Source organism: Gobio gobio (assembly GCF_949357685.1).
Source record: "Gobio gobio genome assembly, chromosome: 13".
NCBI lineage: Eukaryota > Metazoa > Chordata > Actinopteri > Cypriniformes > Gobionidae > Gobio > Gobio gobio.
Genome location: NC_137106.1, coordinates 15,642,202 through 15,660,606, shown reverse-complemented (window position 1 = coordinate 15,660,606; position 18,405 = coordinate 15,642,202). Strand labels below are relative to the sequence as shown.

Genomic DNA, 18,405 nt, shown 5'->3' with positions numbered 1-18,405 from the left:
AACTGCGATTAGTCTACAAAAAAAAAAAAAAAAAAAAAAGAAGCAGGTAACTGAAAATCAAAAGCTTGCTCTACAAACTAAACATGCTTCAAATGGCTGCAGTATGCAAATCATGGCAAAAATTAGAGTCATGTTAATATTCACAGAACAGTAAAATACTCTGGAGCGCTCAAATTAATACTCTGTAACTCAAATAAATTCAACAAAATGATTGCCATTACATAATCAGGACTGTAATATCCTGAAAAAGACAGACAAGCTAACAAATGAAATGGTACTGCATTGCAATGCAAATCTAGCCTGAGGCATTGTAAATACTACAATCTCTCTTCTATACTAACATGTTTCCGAGTGCAATTCTAAGGCAACAATAGTTGACTATAATTTTTCTGAGAACATTTGCCGTATGATTAACAAATATAATAAGCCTTAAGTTTGTCATTCATAATAAAGCTAAAGGTAAATCTAAACCAGAGGTTCTCAAAGATTAAGCCCAACAACTGTTTGTTTCTTTAAAAGTTTCCAGAAAATTTATTTTAATTTATTTTAAAGTAGCCTAATTTTAAAAGTGTGATTTGTAGACCCAGAAATGTATAAATTAATAGTTAATAATGTCAATTAATAAAATCTTAAGACTCAATGGCCATTTTTATAATAGATATACATTTTACTAGTTATGCCAAGCTCTAATATATTTTATTGGGTAGAAATGGAGTAAAAATAATACTTTTTTTTAAAAATTATTATTATATGAGATTATACATTTGAGAAAATCCTTATCCAGTAAAAATCACAACTGGCTGGAAGAGTCGTGGAAATTCATTGGTTAAAAAAGAGTGAAAACACTTAAGAACATTCCCTCCTAAAACTTATGAAGTCCAGTTCAATTCATTAAAATAATCTATTCAATTCATTTAATTCTACTTGCTTATTTATTTAGTCATTAATAGTGCCCAAAGGTTAAAATAAGTTCTGATAACATAACTAGAGCTAGGGGCCTAAAAATATTGTTGTGGACAATGGAGACTAAAAAAAGCAGAAAACCACTGATCTAAACCCAGGTACTGGCTCCTAGAAGAAAGGACAGTTGAAGATACTCACTGGCGGTGCTCATGACATTGCGGCCCAGCGTGTTAGTGTTGTTATCGCTGCTGCTTCGGCTCAGGTTCATGTTGTTGGTGGCATTGGTGCGAGACATGTTGGGCGCCCTGCGAACGAACGACTCCATCAAGCTGGCCTCGCGGGAGGACAAGTTGGGGACACTGGCACTGGAGCTCATGGGCGCTCCAGCTGCCAAAAGTGAGCTGACGGACAGCCGCGCGCTGGTGGCAGAGCACAAGGGCCTCTGGGATGCAGCATCCTTACTAGATGACTCTGAAACCGAACTGACATCAGGCGAGCTCACGCTCACGATTCCCATAGAGATGGCGGCCGACTCAGCAGACTGTCTTGAAGTGCCATCGGGTGCTGGTGTTTTACGTTCGCCGCTTTCGCTTCCCGTGTCTGCCGTTAGTGTGCTGGTGCTGGAGACGGATCCGGCCTCTGCAGAGGACAGCACAACTATCGGTTCTTGGCCCTCCGCCCCCGGGGGCCCTCCAACGATGCTTACTCCCTGCTCCAACAGGCTCTCGACCCTGCGCTCCACTCGGGTGGAACTGAGGCTTATATCGCTGCTGCTGGCCACGCTACACACCGAACTGCTACTACCCTTGCGGCTGGAGGAACTGGCCCCCGCTGTGGAGGATGAGCCACCCTTGTCGGGACAGTTATTTTTCACCAGGCTGCTCCAGGACTGCGGTGTGCCTGCAACAGTGGATGAGACAGGTTTGGGTGACGGCGCTGACTCAGGGTCGTACCCTGGCGCAAGCTTGAGGTCAAACTTCCCTTCCGCACCCATACGATACGAGTTTGAGCCACCGGCATCCCAGGTGACATCAATCCAGCCTGGAAAGTGGGGGAGGGAGGGGGGATATGAACGGGTGAGACCCAGCAAGAGAGCAGAGAGAGACAGCAGCAAGTCAAAGACAACAGCTTTTGCTTGACACTGGACCAGAAACAATAGCATAAACCAAGACCATTGGATGAGGTCAAATTTAGTTTAGTTTCGCATCTCTGCCAAACCTCTTCAATTCGTATTCATACTACTGATGATCATCTAAGAGGAAACCCAAATCACTCTGGTCCAGGTGAAGCAGTGAGGTAGAAACATGAAGCACAGAAAATGACAAATTAAAGAACAAAAAAAAAGCAGTAGAATTTTGCAAATGCCAAGCTACAAAGCCACTTAAGAAAAAGAACAGAAGAATCATTTCGGTCAGTGTCAAATACACTTGCAATGGAGTTCATTCGGAGCTTGCAAATTGTGACATCAACATGCACTTGGCTTGACTGATGGAGGCAGGTTAAAAAGGCTGTTTTACACACTGAAACATGGCTGCCCAAAGAATCAATAGCAACAGAGTGGATGCTTCAGATAATATGAGTAGGATATGTAAAAATGTTACCTGTTAAGTTGGGGGGGAGGGATAAAGGTTGCACTTCAAAATAGCAAACTAACAAAAACAAAAAAGTATGGAATGACAGTTGCAGAGAGCAAAAAGTAGTAATCTAACACGTATCATTAAACTTCAGAGTGTGAAACAGATCATTTAAAAAAAAAAAAAATCATTTCTTCATGCAGAATAGAAGCAAGAGGAAAGCACCACATAAGGAAGTAAACACAGGAAAAAAAAGACTAGTTTCAGATCAACCCCGTCTGAGTTAAATTTTATTTAAATACACAAAGCATTTGTGAAGTCACTTGAAAATAAAAAGGGCTGGTCTGAAAACAGTCCCTCTGAGGCATGATGGGGAAAACAAGTGCAAATGTGATTTAACTTGAGTTGTTTTACTGTGTGAACGTCAGTAATGGGTAACTCCATCTCCCCCCCCTCACTTGTGATGGATTTGCTGCAGAAAGCTCCAAAACATGCAAATGCACTTGATGTTCACAATTTGTTTCCTTTAAAACACTGAAGTACCACTGAACTCCATTGTTGATTGGCCAGTAATGCACTTTTCATGTAGTGGTCCGATGCAGTGATGCCTTGAAAACCGTTGAACAGAAATCTGCTACCGCATAAGCATTACACATTGCGCTGTCCTACACAACCTACCAACGGTTGGATGCACACACTAAGAGCCACAGAAGTGGCTCTAATCCTCACCATTATGGGCCTCTCCGGTCACAGTGCCCTCTCCGGCAGGATTGCCGTCCTGGTCCCTCCACTTCCAGTCAATGCCACGCACCACCCGCGCCCCTGGAACGATGTACTTCATCACCTGAGAGCGAAAGAGACGGCGCTGTCGTCTCAAGTTGGCCTCTGCCTCCTTCACTGCTTTACCTGACAATGCAGAACAAACCTTGACTGATTGGAAATTAAAAAAAGCATGCAATTAAGGATGGTGATTTTTCTTTTGTGATACTGTAAACAAATTACTAATGTTACTAAAGAGCACTCTTTTAAAGACTTCCTGTTTATATGTTAATCATTTAAATCTACATAATCCAATGCTGTGATGTCTTTTAAAGTTGGCATGAAATGTAAGTTAGTATTGTCTTTTTGTGAACAATTCCTCCATGCATGCATCTTATTTTCTTCTATTTTTTGGACCATGTCATTTTTCAAAATGTCATAACTTGATCTTCCGGCAAAACAACAAGACTTTCTAGTAAAACAAAACACCACAAACAAACAAAAAACCCACCTTGCTACATGTACCGTGTTAGAATAACTGGGCATATATATTGTTGTCCTATTGTTAGTTTGATTGTTTTGGTTCGCTTTGGATAAAAATGTCTACTAAAGGATTAAATGTAAATAGTAATTATGATGGGCTTCTCCAATCATTTAGTCCACAAAAACCTGCCCTTTCTTACAACAGACCCCAAAAGTTTTCATTTTCCGTCAGTCTTAGTACACGATGTAAATACAGAAGAGTTAAGTTTTAAATAGGAAAAATATCAAAACTCTTTGGTCATTTTTGAGCAAAATGCTAACGGTCTAATCAGATTCAATGATCTATGCTAAGCTATGCTAAAAGTGCTACCGCCAGACCCGGAGATCGGCTGAATGGATTCGAAAAATGGTAAAACTCAACTGTTTAACTCTAGAGGAGTGTTCCTTTAACTACTTCCTCAACATCACAACTTTAAAGCCAAACTCTATGTATCGTAAAAATATATAGTATCATATTTAACAGATTCTTCATTGTTGCCATTATGGTGCTTTGGGAGCCAAATCCCAACAGAAAAATCAATGGCGTTAGATTACTGCAGGTCAATTACATGCCAAATATTCACATACGGACAAGAAAAAGCTCTTTGGGTAAGCATAAATAATATAATTGAATTACAAAATGACAGTGTATTATGAGAAATAATTGGCACTTACCCAGCTGGTCCTCACACACACCAGTAACAGTGCCATAGATCTCTAGACCAGACAGGGAGAGGTAGTGTGTTTGTCCGCTGGCATTCTTCCCCATTTGTTTAATACGAATGTGTCTCCAGCCCTGCTTCTCATCTTTGGATGGATCCAGAGGCCATGTGGCTGTCGACCTAATGGAGTAACACGAGTCATTAGTAGGTGCACAAAAAAAAAGACGTAAAGTAGACAGAGGACAATAATAGCAAACTGTAAAATACTGGTTCTAAACACACTAGGATTGCTGAGATAGTCGGTGTTACTGGTATTCAGCCACAACACCGGTTACATCACTTGCCCACCACGGCACCGCCCCACTGTCGTTCTCATCTTTTATAGTAGTAGAAATCATTTAGTTCAGTTAAACAACAGACACCACAATTAAAAACTGAACGCATCTGCTCAATGCAGCGTGAGCCGAACGAGAGTAACAGATCAGCAGCATGAGTCGGATTTTATTTATGAGCTGAATGACAAGACGACAGTGGAAGATTTGGTTTCAAACCAAAATGTAAAAGCGCCTATTTAAGCAAGTTTGTCATTGTACTGTTTTATTGCGTTTGTCATCAAGAATAATAATGAACCCACAATTAAAACAATAGCCGCCCCCGAATTGGTGCTAATTCTAAAGTGAAAGTAAAATGTGCACAGCCATTCGTAATGGTGTGTGTCCATTGGCATGGAGCAGAGCGAGCGTTTTCAGTTCATTCATATGGAAGCTCAACTTCCAAAGAAATTTATTGAAAACACTCGCTCTGCACCATTGTGAATACCCGTGAGGCTGTGATTTAAAAGCGAGGTGCAAGAGGGAAAACTCCAACGTGTCACCCCCCTCGCAGTGATACTGGTATTGGCACACGTCGATTAACCGCTGGGTAAAATTTCCTCACCGCCACATCCCTATAACACACATACCCTGGCTCATTGAGAGAGCTGTCGTCCACATGAGTGTAGAGTGTCATCCAGTTCTGACCATCTTTGGACACCTGAAATACCCAATTCCGGAGGGCGGATCGACCGTATCCACGAGCGTGGCGAAGTGTGTACGCAGACGGGATGACCCATAAACCAAGGTCGATGGCAAACCATGCATTTTTATCATCGTTGGTGTGACAGTTGAGGGCTGAGCTGTCTCTGCTCAGGATGTCTTCAAGTCGGCCGTAAGGCAAGTTTCTGCCCTCGGAGGAGGTCACAACTACTAATCCATAAGCAGCGGGGTTCACCCATTCATAAGCAGTCCTGTGGACAACAGAAGAGCATTAACTTCCTTACGCATCGTTTTGTCTAAATGGGTCATATTGGAGTTCAGAGCATGAGAATGATCTTTGTTGGTCATTTAAATAGTGCAAAAAAGGATAAAGCTGCTCACTTCGCATTGGTACCGATCCAGTACACAATTCCGTTCTCATCAAAATCATGCTGGTGCCTGAAGGTGAAACTCTGGCCCTCTCTGAGCTTCCTAACAAAGATGAATGAGGACCTGTCAAAGTCATACCACTGCTTGGCCACCTGGGGAAAGGGAGGAGATTAAGTTATGATATTTTCTCAGATGCCTTTGGGAATACAGCCAAGTAAATATGGAATAGTAGAAATAAAAGCTTTCCTACCATCTTCAGCAGATACTGCTCCAGTGACTCAACAGTGGCTAGCGGCTCCATCTTTAGCATTCTACCAGTACGATCAATCAGGGCCGTTTCACCCGGAGCACGCTCCAAGCGGAAGCGTAACCTCCTTGTAAGTATCTAACGTGACAGAAGATTTTAATGAAATGACAACTCATAATGAAAGATGTCACTGTTTCACATACACAAATCTAAAATTACACATCCAAACATAGAAACTGACCTGTAAATTATATGTTGAGCCTGGTGTATCATATAAGTGTAGAGGTAGCCGCTCTATTGACTCCAACACTGCTATCAGTTTGCGGATTAAGGCAATTGCGGGTCGGCTGGAGGACAGAAACAATTAAAATGTATGACAAACAAAAAACAAATTTGCTAAACATGTCCAAACCAGAAAAAGAACTTGCTGGATATAATATATAGAGGGAAGAGAAAATGTTTGCATGCAGTGCCTGGGGTAGGACACAATGACCTTATGCGTAACAAAAAATATACTTTACCTTTCGTCATCTTCATTTTCAGTAAACGCAGTCTTGAACACATTTATTCTTTCCATCAGAGGCTTACAATCATGTTTCATGTCTAGCTCCACACTCTGTGAAGCAAACATGTAATAAAAGTAAAATAATAATGAGTATTGGGAATAAAAGCTGACATGTTTACAACTGTCAGTAATGTAGTTGTGTATGCGTGACTCACATTGCTGAGGACAGTAAAAAGTGCTTGCACGAGGCCACTGCTGCACATTTCATAAGGAGAAATGGTGTTCTCGTCTTTGAGAACTACTATTAAATTCTCCAGAGCTGTTTTCATGAGATCTCGCCATGTGTTTTCACCTTCAATGCACTGAGGGGGAAAAAAATACAAAATCTTACTCACCGTTATTGTCTTTTTGGCCTAAACTACATGAAAACTAAAATAAACTGTGACACAGCTTAGCATAATTATACCTGTCTGTTAGTATGTAACTCCCAAGCAGACTCTAGCTGGGTGGCGATGTTTCTCAGAGTGACCACTACACCCCTCGGCATACTCTCCACAGCCTTGAAATGATCATCGTACAGATCTCTGGCCATCGTTTTCACCTACAGACAGAGGTGTGAAGAAAAAGAATGTTGAGTAACTATGTAATACGCGACTGAATCAAAGTTTGGGGTCAGTACGATTTTAAGCAAGGATGTATTAAAAGGATCAAAGTGACAGTAAAGACATTTATAAATGTTACAAAAGGTTTCTAATTCAAACAAATGCTATTATTTTGAACTTTGTATTCATAAAGAATCCTGATGTAATGCATCATGGTTTCCATAAAATGGTTTAATTGTGGAAAAAAAGTCTCTTGAGCACCAAATCAGCATATCAGAATGATTTCTGAAAGATCATGCGACACAGAAGACCTCAAACTTTTGAACAGTTGTGTAACCAGGGCTCAAATAGGGATGGTCAAATCTAGGAGTCATGCTCTAAAGGATAAAATGAATGCTCAGTAATCATACCTTCTGTTTTGTTTTTTCCAATTTGGATTTAAGCTTTCGTCCTCGCTTACCAGTCCAGCCAGTAACAAACTCTGACCCTGTTACAAACAGAGGCACCAATAATTGAGTGAATTAGGAAAGAAACTGACAACAGATGCTTTTAATCCATTATCCCAAACATACCTAGAGAGGTTTCTGCTGTGAAAGAGTGCTTAGTGCCTCGGTTCGACTCAAACACAAAGCCTGGTAGGTCCTCTTTGAGGATGGTGGCCTGCTGGCCATCTGAGTTATGGATGGCAATCTCACCCTCTTTCAGACAAGTGAGAGACCAGTTGCCCACAGTGAGTTTGGTGGGACCTTGTATGGACAGGATGGGCTGGCTGGCTGTCACTGGTTTGACCTGACTCCTGGCACGCTGCAGCTTCTCTAGAAACTCACTTCTGCTTTCTACAGGAAGGAGGGAAAGAAAGCATCAGCTCCTTTAGTGCACAGTAGTTAACAGAGCAATACACTTTTTTACAATTTCATAAAATTATCAGCTAGCTAATAACAACTTTGTTCTGGGTTCACCTCACTCCAGTCTAAACTAAATGATTTATAGGCCATTTATTTTACTACACATTGTGAACATAAATAAGCTGAAAGACGGTGAATAATTAAAACTAACTCTTACACCCACTCTTGCTAAATTAGGTAAGCACACTTGTGTTCTCATTTCAGAGGTGTTCAGAGTAAATGATTAAACTGATTCGTGAGTTCAGTGTTGGACAGATCAATTGTTCTAACCAGTCGTTAAAACGATTCGGTTCAAAGGAGTCATTAGGTCGTGAATCGGACATTAACAGACGCGTTGTGTGCGAATCCCATCTGTTAGAACATCTCGAAAGATGTCAACACACAGAAAACACTTCATAACCGGATAGGATTTGTTTCCCGTTTATTGTAAGTTTCAATAAACGGAAAGTATAGTTTATGTCAGCGGGTCAGAGAAGAGTCAACACACCCAGCGGTAATTAAAGGAAAACATCGTCTGATAATGCCACGTGCAACATGGATTCAGGTCTTTCCGACCTTTTGATTTTGATTAACATAACATGTGAAATATTAGAAAGCTAAGAATGCTTATTTTGAAGACACAAAATAGGGGAGGAGCTCTCTGATTGTTCTCTCTGTCACTCGGTTAACGCAAGTGCAGCAGCTATTCTACATCACTCATAAATCACAATAACTGATCAAATAAGGCTTTGGCAGGACAAAATTAGTTTTGGCGCTCGCCAAAACATTTTCAATGAAGGAAAAACCCTGCATTTTTCATTGATCGATGAGTCTGGAGACCTACCCGAGCTGTCAGAGCCGCCCTCTGGGCTTCCACTGGAGTACATAGTTGCCAGTTTACCATCCAGGATGAAGCGGAACCAACCATTGCTTCCATTGGAGAGCTCTAAAGCAGCTGCATCACTCCAGATATAAAGGCAGTCCCTGCCTCTGATGATGGACCAGTCTCTCCAGTGGTAGGGCTTCCCCTGATGGATCTCTTTGGCATCCTCTTGTGGTTCATCATCCTAGAAAATAGACATAGATCAACTTCAGAGCAATTTCTAAATTTTTGCAAGATTTTTTAAGACATACAAAATAACTGCACAACAATAACAGACATGAATCTGAATAGAATTGATTCAGACCTTTTCAGGCTTGGCCTCTTCCTCATTCTCATCATCTGACGTGGGTCCTGCCAGAGTGGACACCTTATTAATGACACCCAGTCTGGCCAGCTGATCTAAAAACACGTCACCTCCCTTATCCACGAGATCCCTAATGATCTGAAGTGCCAGCAGATGACCATCATCATCATCCTGTAAGAGAGGAGTAGAAAGGTCAGTAAGATTTAACTTAGCCCCATTGAATTTCAAAAAAGATCATCAAGAGGGAAAGACTAAATTATCTGACCTCCTGATCCAGGACAGTAGCAGTGATCTCCACAAGTACAGTGGGCAAGTTGTGTCCAGCATCAGAATCACACACTTCCTTAAGTAGAACTTCAGAACTGTAGTGCACCATCTTTCTGATCAGAGCTAAACTAGCTTTCCTGTGAAAGAGATGATGCAAACGGTTATAAAAAGGAAAGCATTAATGCCCTGCTGACCGTTGGCTCCAAAATGCAAAACATATAGCACTTAACTGGCTCTTTTCCTTTTTGAAAATGTACTTTGGCACTGAACCCCTCACCTTATTGAAGGCAGCATGGTTTGCTGAAAGGTCTGTGCAAATACTGGGAGCAACCTTTTCAGGTAGATAGGCGCCATCTCAGGGTCACCTTTCGGCTCACTGCCCTCTTCCTCTTCTTTATTAATATCCTTCTTTTTCTTGTCGTCCCCCTTGTTAACAGGGCACATCCAGTCTCCTACATCACACATACAAGAAACTCTTTACATGGAAAGTCTAAGAAATCCCCATTACGAAATGAACGGTGAGTGACTCCATTGAAGGACAGAGGTGTAATTTCTAAAATGTCATGTTAAAGTTAAGATAAAAGACTCACCAGGTGACTGGAGAATTGCAACGACTTCACTATGGCCCCTCTCTCTAGCTTTGTCTAACGGAGTTTTTCCATCTTCATCTCTCAGGTCAGGGTTGGCCCCATGGCGCAGTAAAGTCTATTGGGAAAACATTTTCCATAAAATAAATAGAACATTTAAAAAACAATGTATAGTGAAAATACAAAGAATGGGTCACAAACACTTTACCTTAGCTACTTGTGGCCTTCCAAAACAGGCAGCATAGTGCAGTGAGGATGACCTCTGGCCTCTATTGACATCAGCACCTCTCTCACAGAGGAACTCCACCTTAAGCAGGCCAGAATACAGTGAGATCTTGCAGTCCTCAGAAAACAATGTTCAATTGTTGCACTGACCCCATTCTTCTAAATTACACAAGCTATCACCAGACCAAGAGGGTCAAATCAGGTTGTGTTTGTTTTCATTATGCATGACATTTGTGATACTGCTGCTGGTGGCGCGTCAGCCAGAATTATAATCTTGCCATTTCAGCCGTGTCTCGTCCACATAACCATATTGCACAACGTAAGAATAGCACCGTCCTAAATTCAGCATGTAACCTTTACTCATAAGTCTGTGGTTTGTTTGCTCATGCTGGTGCACTGTTTCTGAAGGCAATTTCTTGCAACATATGCACTAAAAATAAACAGCTTCAAATTTCCAGATATAAATAAATAAAACCTACCATCTCTTGCGTTCCAAATGCAGATGCCCAGTTCAAGAGAGTCTGTCCTACATCATCCATGAAATTCACTTCAAATGCTTTCAGGAGGAGGGAAAAAAGTAATCAGTACAAGTCAGGTAGGATATAGATAGATATAGATATATATCTTGCATGCACTTCTTAAACACTTACCACCGGTGTCAATGGCATCAATGAGCGCATCGGTGTCTTTGCTGCGTATACAGTCAATAAGCTGTCGGTGGGAACGTTCCCCAGAGCTGTCAAGACGCCGCAGACCAGGGATACGGCCGGTAGAACCAGCTGTGGATTTGGGCAAAGCCTTGCGGCCCTCAAAGAGCAACACCAGCAGCAAGTCCACCAGCCGCATGGTGTCCAGCACGCAGCGCTCATCCCCCTGCAGAGCACTCTCCATGGAGTCAGGCAGCTCTGAGCGCAGGAGATCCTGAAAGAAGGAGAGGAAACGCATATGTCCATAAATGTAACCAGTACAAACTGGGATTTCAAATACATGTCAGAAATGTCCTCTTGCAATGTTCTGTCAAAAACAAACTGAGGAAACGCATAGTACTTGTGACATCTAGCAAATGGCAAGAATATTTCTGTGAATATACATCTTACATGTGTGACAAGTGGTGAGCCCCTGCAGAGGGTAGACAGCAGGCTGACAATGGTGGACACTTGGTTGCTCAGTTTAGAGTCTGCAGCAGATGGAGTGGCTCCACTAGAGGTCCTGCCAGGCTTGCAGGTGGAGGAGGGTCCAGATGCCGTCCCTCCTGCCGCAGCCATACGGGACAGCAGCTCTTCTGTCAATCCATGCTTAGCTAATGGGGCTGGGTCAACTCCACGCCGTGTAAACCGGTCGGCCAGTGAAGCGAAGCAGCGCAGAGCTCCATCAGACACCTGTGGATTTCACCAGGAGTTATTCATGTAACATTTGTGCGCCATTTTACCAACAATGTCAGTTCTCTATACATTTTACCAATTAAAAAATAATATATATATATAAACGTTTTATTTCTATTCAATCAATATTTACTTACACTACATCATTCAAAAGTTTGGTGTCAGCAAGATTTTTTTAAAGAAAGAAATTAATACTTTTATTCAGCAAGGATGCATTAAATTGATCAAAAGAGAGAGTAAAAGCCATTTATAAATGTTACAAAATGTAACTTTCTTTTAAATCACAGTATATTTTTTAATCAGTTTTCACAAAAATATTAAGCAGCACAACTGTCGGCTACATTGATTATAAAAAAAAATAAATAAATGTTTTTTGATCACCAAATCAACATAGAATGATTTCTGAAGGATCATGTGACACTGAAGACTACAGTAAAGGCAGCTAAAATGGTAAAGTTATTTTAAATTGTCAAAATTTACATTATTACAGTTTATAAATGAATGCAGTCTCGGTGAGCAGAAGAGACTTTAAAACAAAATTAACTAATTTCAGTCCGTTACTCACAAAAAGCTACAGAAGACTTATTGCACAAAATATAGCGCACATTTTTTTGGGTGAACCATAAGTGATGTACTACCTGGTGGTCTTCATGTTTCAGCAGACTAGAGAGGGACTCCACGCATGTTTCAAGGGAAGAGTCCTGCGGCTCCATCTTACTGCAGAGGCGAGAAACTACTGCCATGGCAGAGTGCAATGTGTCTTTGTGCACAAGATGACCACTGTCCCTAATGAAGCTCAGCACACAGTTCAGTCCACCAGCTTCAAACACAGCTCCAGACTCCCGTGTGCAGATCAGCTCCAGAACCTGATGACAAGACAGTATATGGTATGACCATCATGAATATTGGAATTTACTGCTCAAAAACAGCAGCACCTTTGTATAAATTAAGTAGCTACATAGAGCATCTTTTCAACTTCACATTAGCATATTGATTGAAAAGTCACGGCAGCCAATATAGCACATTACCTTTACACATTGTTCAGCCAGATCTCTGCTGGTCCTGTTGTTGAGTTCCACCACCACTAGCCGGTTACACAAGGCTTTGATGGCTCCATCTACTCCCACAATCCTGCGGGTGCACTCAGCAGACACGTCCAGGTAGTAGGTGATGGCCCTGGCTGTCACTTCCAGTACATTATCTGGTGCGCTCTCATCCAGGAAGATCTTACACAGAGCTGGGAGAAATGTCCGTGGAGGACACCTGCGGTGGCGAGACAGCAGTGTTAGGGTGCGTTCACACTTGTCATGTTTGGTTCGATTAAAACGAACCCTGGTGCGAATGCTCGGTTAGTGCGGTTCATTTGAACATATGTGAACGCTGCCATCCGAACCCTGGTGCGCACCAAACAAGCGGACCGACACTGCTAAAAAGATGAGTCTCAGTCCGCTTCCAAACAAACTCTGGTGTTGTTAGATTGATATAGGGCTGGGCCATATGGCTGAAAACTGTATCATGATATAAGCGTTTCATTTCGGTCGATATCGATAATTATTGATATGTTTTATGACCCATTTAAAATAAGAACCAGGAGAAAAATTTTACATTTAATCATTTTTATTTTAAACGTAACCTTCCTCTGATTATAATCCACTCAGTTATAAAGGCAGAAATGTCAACACAACCATGGAAAACACTCAAATAGTTAAAATATAAAAAGTCTAAAATCAAAATGAACACTTAATTATCTCTTAACATTAAGATGCAGTGCCTCTGTTATTTCTTTGTAACGGTTACCGTTTAGATGCTTTGTCATAAGGCACTGATGCAGAGTAACGTTACCTCTCCATGTAGTTTCAAAGGCTGAATCCGAAATCGGCCCCTATAGCCTTAAATAGGGCATTATTTGAGGGGACAGCCATTTGTAGTGGTGTCCAAAACCATAGTGGACGTTATTGCGTGCACTCATTCTATCTCACTTTGCACCGCAATAACAAGTGTACAGCTGATGTACACACAGCGCCTGTCCGAATTCGCTAACTTGTTTTCATTCACTCCTTCAAGTGAACTGTATCAGTGGACTAAAGTAGGGAATAGTGATAGAGGGTTTAGGGGGCGATTTCGGATTCAGCCAAAGTCAAGAACAGCACAAACGAACGAGGCGCGCACGCTGTCAGCGGAGGGGACGACGGTCAGACTTATAAAATCCCAAAAACTGCCATACTGACGAGCTGACTTGTTTTACTTTTTTATTAACAATTTCCTCGCTCGCTGCGGCACTCATTTTCCACTTATCACTCCACGCCGGTTCTGTTTACTGAAAAATGAATCCAACATGAGACAACGATATGGCGCAACCGAAATGATACAGTTACCTGATTGGCTGTTAGCTTGTCACTCTCTACGTTGCTTAGTTAACACAGAGTGAGTGCCTTTGTTCATGCAACCAAACTTGCCACGAAACCTCTGGTTTCTTCCCACGAAGAAAAAAAAATAATTATCGAACGTTTTATCGAACGCATTTTTTATTGATATCGATTACGTGTCTATCGCGATACATATCGTTATCGTTTTATCACCCAGCCCTAGATTGATATATGAACGCAACACGGACCAAAGACATGTAAACGAACCAAAAATAGGACGTGATGTCACAAGATGCGACGCTACAAGTCAGCTGATTTGAAGACGCGGAAAAATCGGTGAATCCAAAATGAGTAGAGGGCTAACGTGGAGCAATGAGGAGGTAAAGTGCCTCATCAACTGCAGTCTCTTTGCAGCAGATCTTCGTATCTGCATACAACGGAGGAAATCCTGGTGCTGTTTTGAACATTTTATGAGCTCTTTGTGAGTTCTCAGCTGGTAAAAATAAAACCATATGTACACGCATAAAAATGGTCACGTTTAATATAGCACATGCCTTTTGTTCGGTAACTTTAGGTTCGCTGTTAAAATGCCAGTGTGAACGCTAAGCGGACCAGGACTATGTGTTTTGTATTGTTTTTTTTGTCCGGACCAAACGAGTGTGAACGCACCCTTAGAGTGAAATTAAGGTACACATTAGGGCTGCACGATATTTACTTGTTAAATAGCACAATGGTGATGTGCGACGCAATATTATATATTATACCAACCTCTCGGAGTGAACAGTATATATTTTATATTTATATTTTACTTAAGAAAAAGTAATATACATCATTAATGACAATCAGTGGGGCTGGGTATAGATAAATTTCACGATTAGTTTTCATTTCACAAGCTTATGATTTGATTAAATTTGTTAAGGGGAAAAAAATCTCTCAAATAAAGCTGTAAATTATACAGGGAAACCTAGTTGGACTTGGTACATTACAATATTATTTAATTTGAGAGGGGAGTTGGGGGGCATTTAAAAAAAAATTACATTTATCTCTGTTTGCGCACTCGTTGTATTTGTGTTTAAACAACAAAAGGAAGCTGGATTTCAATCTCTGAATTAAATTGGTAAAAGTAGCACAAACACATACAATAGAATAAAGCTACAAATGAAAAAGAGAAAGAAACAAGTTTTTGGGTAGGTCTAACACTAGCATTCAGGTACAGAAATACTACAGAAACCGAGTAAAGTAATCAAATGTAAAATAACACTGGATAGGGCTGGGCGATATGGCCAAAAAGAAAATATCTGTATATTTAAAAAATTTCATATTCTGCCCAATGTACATTTAAAAATAATACTTAATGAAGTGCTGTGATGTCTAAATTCAAGTGATCCTAAATGTATTCATTTTAGATAAAACATTACAGATTTATCTGCCATAACATTATTCTAATATGTGACCCTGGACCACAAAACCAGTCATAAGTCGCACGGGTATATTTGAGGCAATAGACAATACACTGTATGGGTCAAAATTATCGATTTTTCTTTTATGCCAAAAATCATTAGGATATTAAGTAAAGATCATGTTCCATGAAGATATTTTGTAATTTTCCAACCATAAACAGGTCAAAAATGTATTATAAGTAGTAATATGCATTGCTAAGGACTTGGACAACTTTAAAAAGGTGATTTTCTCAATATTTAGATTTTTTTTGCACCCTCAAATTCCAGATTTTCAAATATTTTTTTATCTCAGCCAAATATTGTCCTACCCTAACAAACCATACATCAATGGAAAACTTGATATGTATAGTGATATTTTAAGCCAAAATAAAGAGTAAAAAAAAAAAAAAAACACCTTTTATTATTGTTACAATAATATCATCATCATCATTAGGGTTGGGAATCGTGAGAAATTTTCCGGTTCCGGTTCCGGTTTCGGTTCCGCCTAACGATTCCGGTTCCATTAAAATTATTACACAAATAGTGGTAAAGGAAAAAGGCACAATACGCAACTCAAACAATCCATTTTGTGTTTATTACTTGCTCTAAAATTAATTTACAGGTTGGCAATGTCAAAAAAGTCCTGTACTGTACATATATTACAGTATTAATTAAGCCATTCTTGCAACACATTGTTTTTCAAATGAACACCTCTGAAATTGTCTTATTACATTTTATCTCTCTGTCTCTGAATAAAACCAAGTTATAAATTATATTTATTAGTTATATTTATTAATTAGTTGTATATTAATTTAATAGTAATTCAGTTATTCAGTGAACTTGTAAATAATAAATTGCAATTCAGCATTACAAAGGTAATTGTGCCTAAACGCTTACCTAAACCATGGTGACTCAACGGTTGACATACATACATTATACATTATATATATATATATATATAGGCCTTACACTATAAATCTGGTATAAGCCCTGAGGCACTCTGTGCTGTAGCAAATGTTTTGTCAAATTGCTAGTGCAGCCTCCTTTGCATGTTATTAACTTTTCACATTTTGCTTCATTATCATTCATTCTTTGGAAATGAATCCATACTTGTGACTTTCTCTTCGCCATGCTGGTGGTCAACGAGAAAATATCTGACGCAAAACCGTAAATGTGTAGCGCGAGGGCTTTCAGTGCTGAACTGCGTTGCACTCCTGGAAGCGGCAGGACACGTAATTAATATTCATGATGAGGGGAGCCAGGGTTGCCAGGTTTTCACAACAAAACCCGCATAATTGCACAATCGCTTCAACCCGCGGACATAAAACACAGCCCGCGGCAACAGTGGAAAACGGGAAGCGGGAAAACCACGGACTTGGCAACACTGGCTGTCACTCGCTATGAAAGGATACGCTTCCAGCAGTGCTTCGCACACACATTGCACCAGAACCGTTTTCGGAACCGAAACTTAGGAATTTCGCGCGGTTCTGGTATTTTTCAAAAATCAGTTTCGGTTCTGAATAAGAACCGGTTCTCGGTTCCCAACCCTAATCATCATCATCATCAGGACCCACAAATATTCCCCATACATTATATTCAACATTATATAGACATTTAATGTAGTAATGTCATTGAAAAACGCAGGCATTGGACCTCTTATGCCGCGCACACATACAGACTCTTCCGGTGCTCGCTGTGTCCCACCTCTCTCGCTATTAATGCACTACACATATAAGAATAAACAATCTAAAATGCTTTGAATAATCAATCACAGTTCTAATCTAAGCGTGTCAAAATGACTATTCCCCAACAGTAAATGTCTGACTCATCCAAAAATGTACATTCTGCATTTACTCACTCATATTGTTTTTTCACGTTTTTGAACATCTGTGTTTACAACAGTGCGTCGTTGTGAATCTGTTCATCATATAAAGCCAGCGTGTCTCTTCAGTAGACTTAGACTTGGATTTGGATTAGACCACTCGCTTAGTTATTTTCACATGCCTTTGACATTTTTTGGATCTTTTACATTTCAGAGGAATGACCTTTAAATGGAGGGACCGAAATCTCTCAGGTTTCAAAAAAGTATCTTCATTTGTGTTTGGAAGTTAAACGAAACAACATAAGGGTGAGTACATGATGCAAGTAATTTACATTTCTGGGTGAATTGAAAAGTTGAGCCTTGGATAAAACTAATCTATATTGCGAACCATATCATTTACATCAATGATACATATCGTTGCATTTTTATATCACGAAATATCGATTAACAATGTATCGTTTCACCCCTAATATATACATAAATATTAGCTTGATACCTGGAGACATTTGTGTTTATGGAGAAAATTGAAGGCCAATATGGTCACCAATATTTTAACACTAAGATTAGATATTAGGGGTGTGCCATATCATACCATCCACGATAACACCAGTATAAATTTTTACATGATAAAAAAAGTCATCTCGCGATAATATAGCGGCGCGATGATGTATGGCGCATTTACACACAACAACAACACCTGTCTGAAAGCAAGAGCAGCAAGTCAGCCTTCAATGACGATTTAGTACCTAAAAATGGGAGCTACTTGGTTACAAGAGGTCATTCCTCTTGCCAACTGACAAAACATTGACAACTTAAAGCTGTTATTGATGTTAGCAGCGCAATATTTTACGGGAAGGGTTATTTTCATCAGTTACGGCTGTTCGTCAGTTGCTGCCCGCTTTGAATCAGACATAGCGATAAAGTAGTGCGTAAGACTACATTTTAGGGATGCACCGATACCACTTTTTTTTAGACCAAGTACAAGTACTTACATTTGGGTACTTGCCGATACCGAGTACTTAATAATACCATTACAGTTCTTCTAACAATGTTTTATTTTCATGAGATG

General features: G+C 40.3%; 1 protein-coding gene across 12 annotated transcripts in view; it reads right to left on the bottom strand.

Annotated features, from left to right (window-relative positions):
• hectd1 (HECT domain containing 1) overlaps nt 1-18,405 on the bottom strand; it is a 37,778-nt gene that overhangs the window by 14,485 nt on the left and 4,888 nt on the right. For 8 of the 12 annotated variants that reach the window (XM_079833272.1, XM_079833278.1, XM_079833276.1 and 5 more), the window contains exons 3-25: nt 12,738-12,972; nt 12,348-12,575; nt 11,425-11,706; nt 10,978-11,248; nt 10,807-10,883; nt 10,311-10,409; nt 10,106-10,220; nt 9,793-9,967; nt 9,514-9,652; nt 9,249-9,419; nt 8,906-9,128; nt 7,750-8,013; nt 7,588-7,664; nt 7,042-7,176; nt 6,791-6,937; nt 6,592-6,686; nt 6,312-6,417; nt 6,074-6,208; nt 5,836-5,975; nt 5,382-5,705; nt 4,434-4,600; nt 3,207-3,383; nt 1,102-1,944 (exon numbers count right to left, since the gene is read on the bottom strand). In XM_079833272.1, coding sequence (XP_079689398.1) covers nt 1,102-1,944; nt 3,207-3,383; nt 4,434-4,600; nt 5,382-5,705; nt 5,836-5,975; nt 6,074-6,208; nt 6,312-6,417; nt 6,592-6,686; nt 6,791-6,937; nt 7,042-7,176; nt 7,588-7,664; nt 7,750-8,013; nt 8,906-9,128; nt 9,249-9,419; nt 9,514-9,652; nt 9,793-9,967; nt 10,106-10,220; nt 10,311-10,409; nt 10,807-10,883; nt 10,978-11,248; nt 11,425-11,706; nt 12,348-12,575; nt 12,738-12,972 — 4,625 coding nt within the window. The remainder of the gene's footprint in view (nt 1-1,101; nt 1,945-3,206; nt 3,384-4,433; nt 4,601-5,381; nt 5,706-5,835; nt 5,976-6,073; nt 6,209-6,311; nt 6,418-6,591; nt 6,687-6,790; nt 6,938-7,041; nt 7,177-7,587; nt 7,665-7,749; nt 8,014-8,905; nt 9,129-9,248; nt 9,420-9,513; nt 9,653-9,792; nt 9,968-10,105; nt 10,221-10,310; nt 10,410-10,806; nt 10,884-10,977; nt 11,249-11,424; nt 11,707-12,347; nt 12,576-12,737; nt 12,973-18,405) is intronic. The other 4 variants (XM_079833277.1, XM_079833283.1, XM_079833279.1 and 1 more) reach the window with 1 other exon arrangement.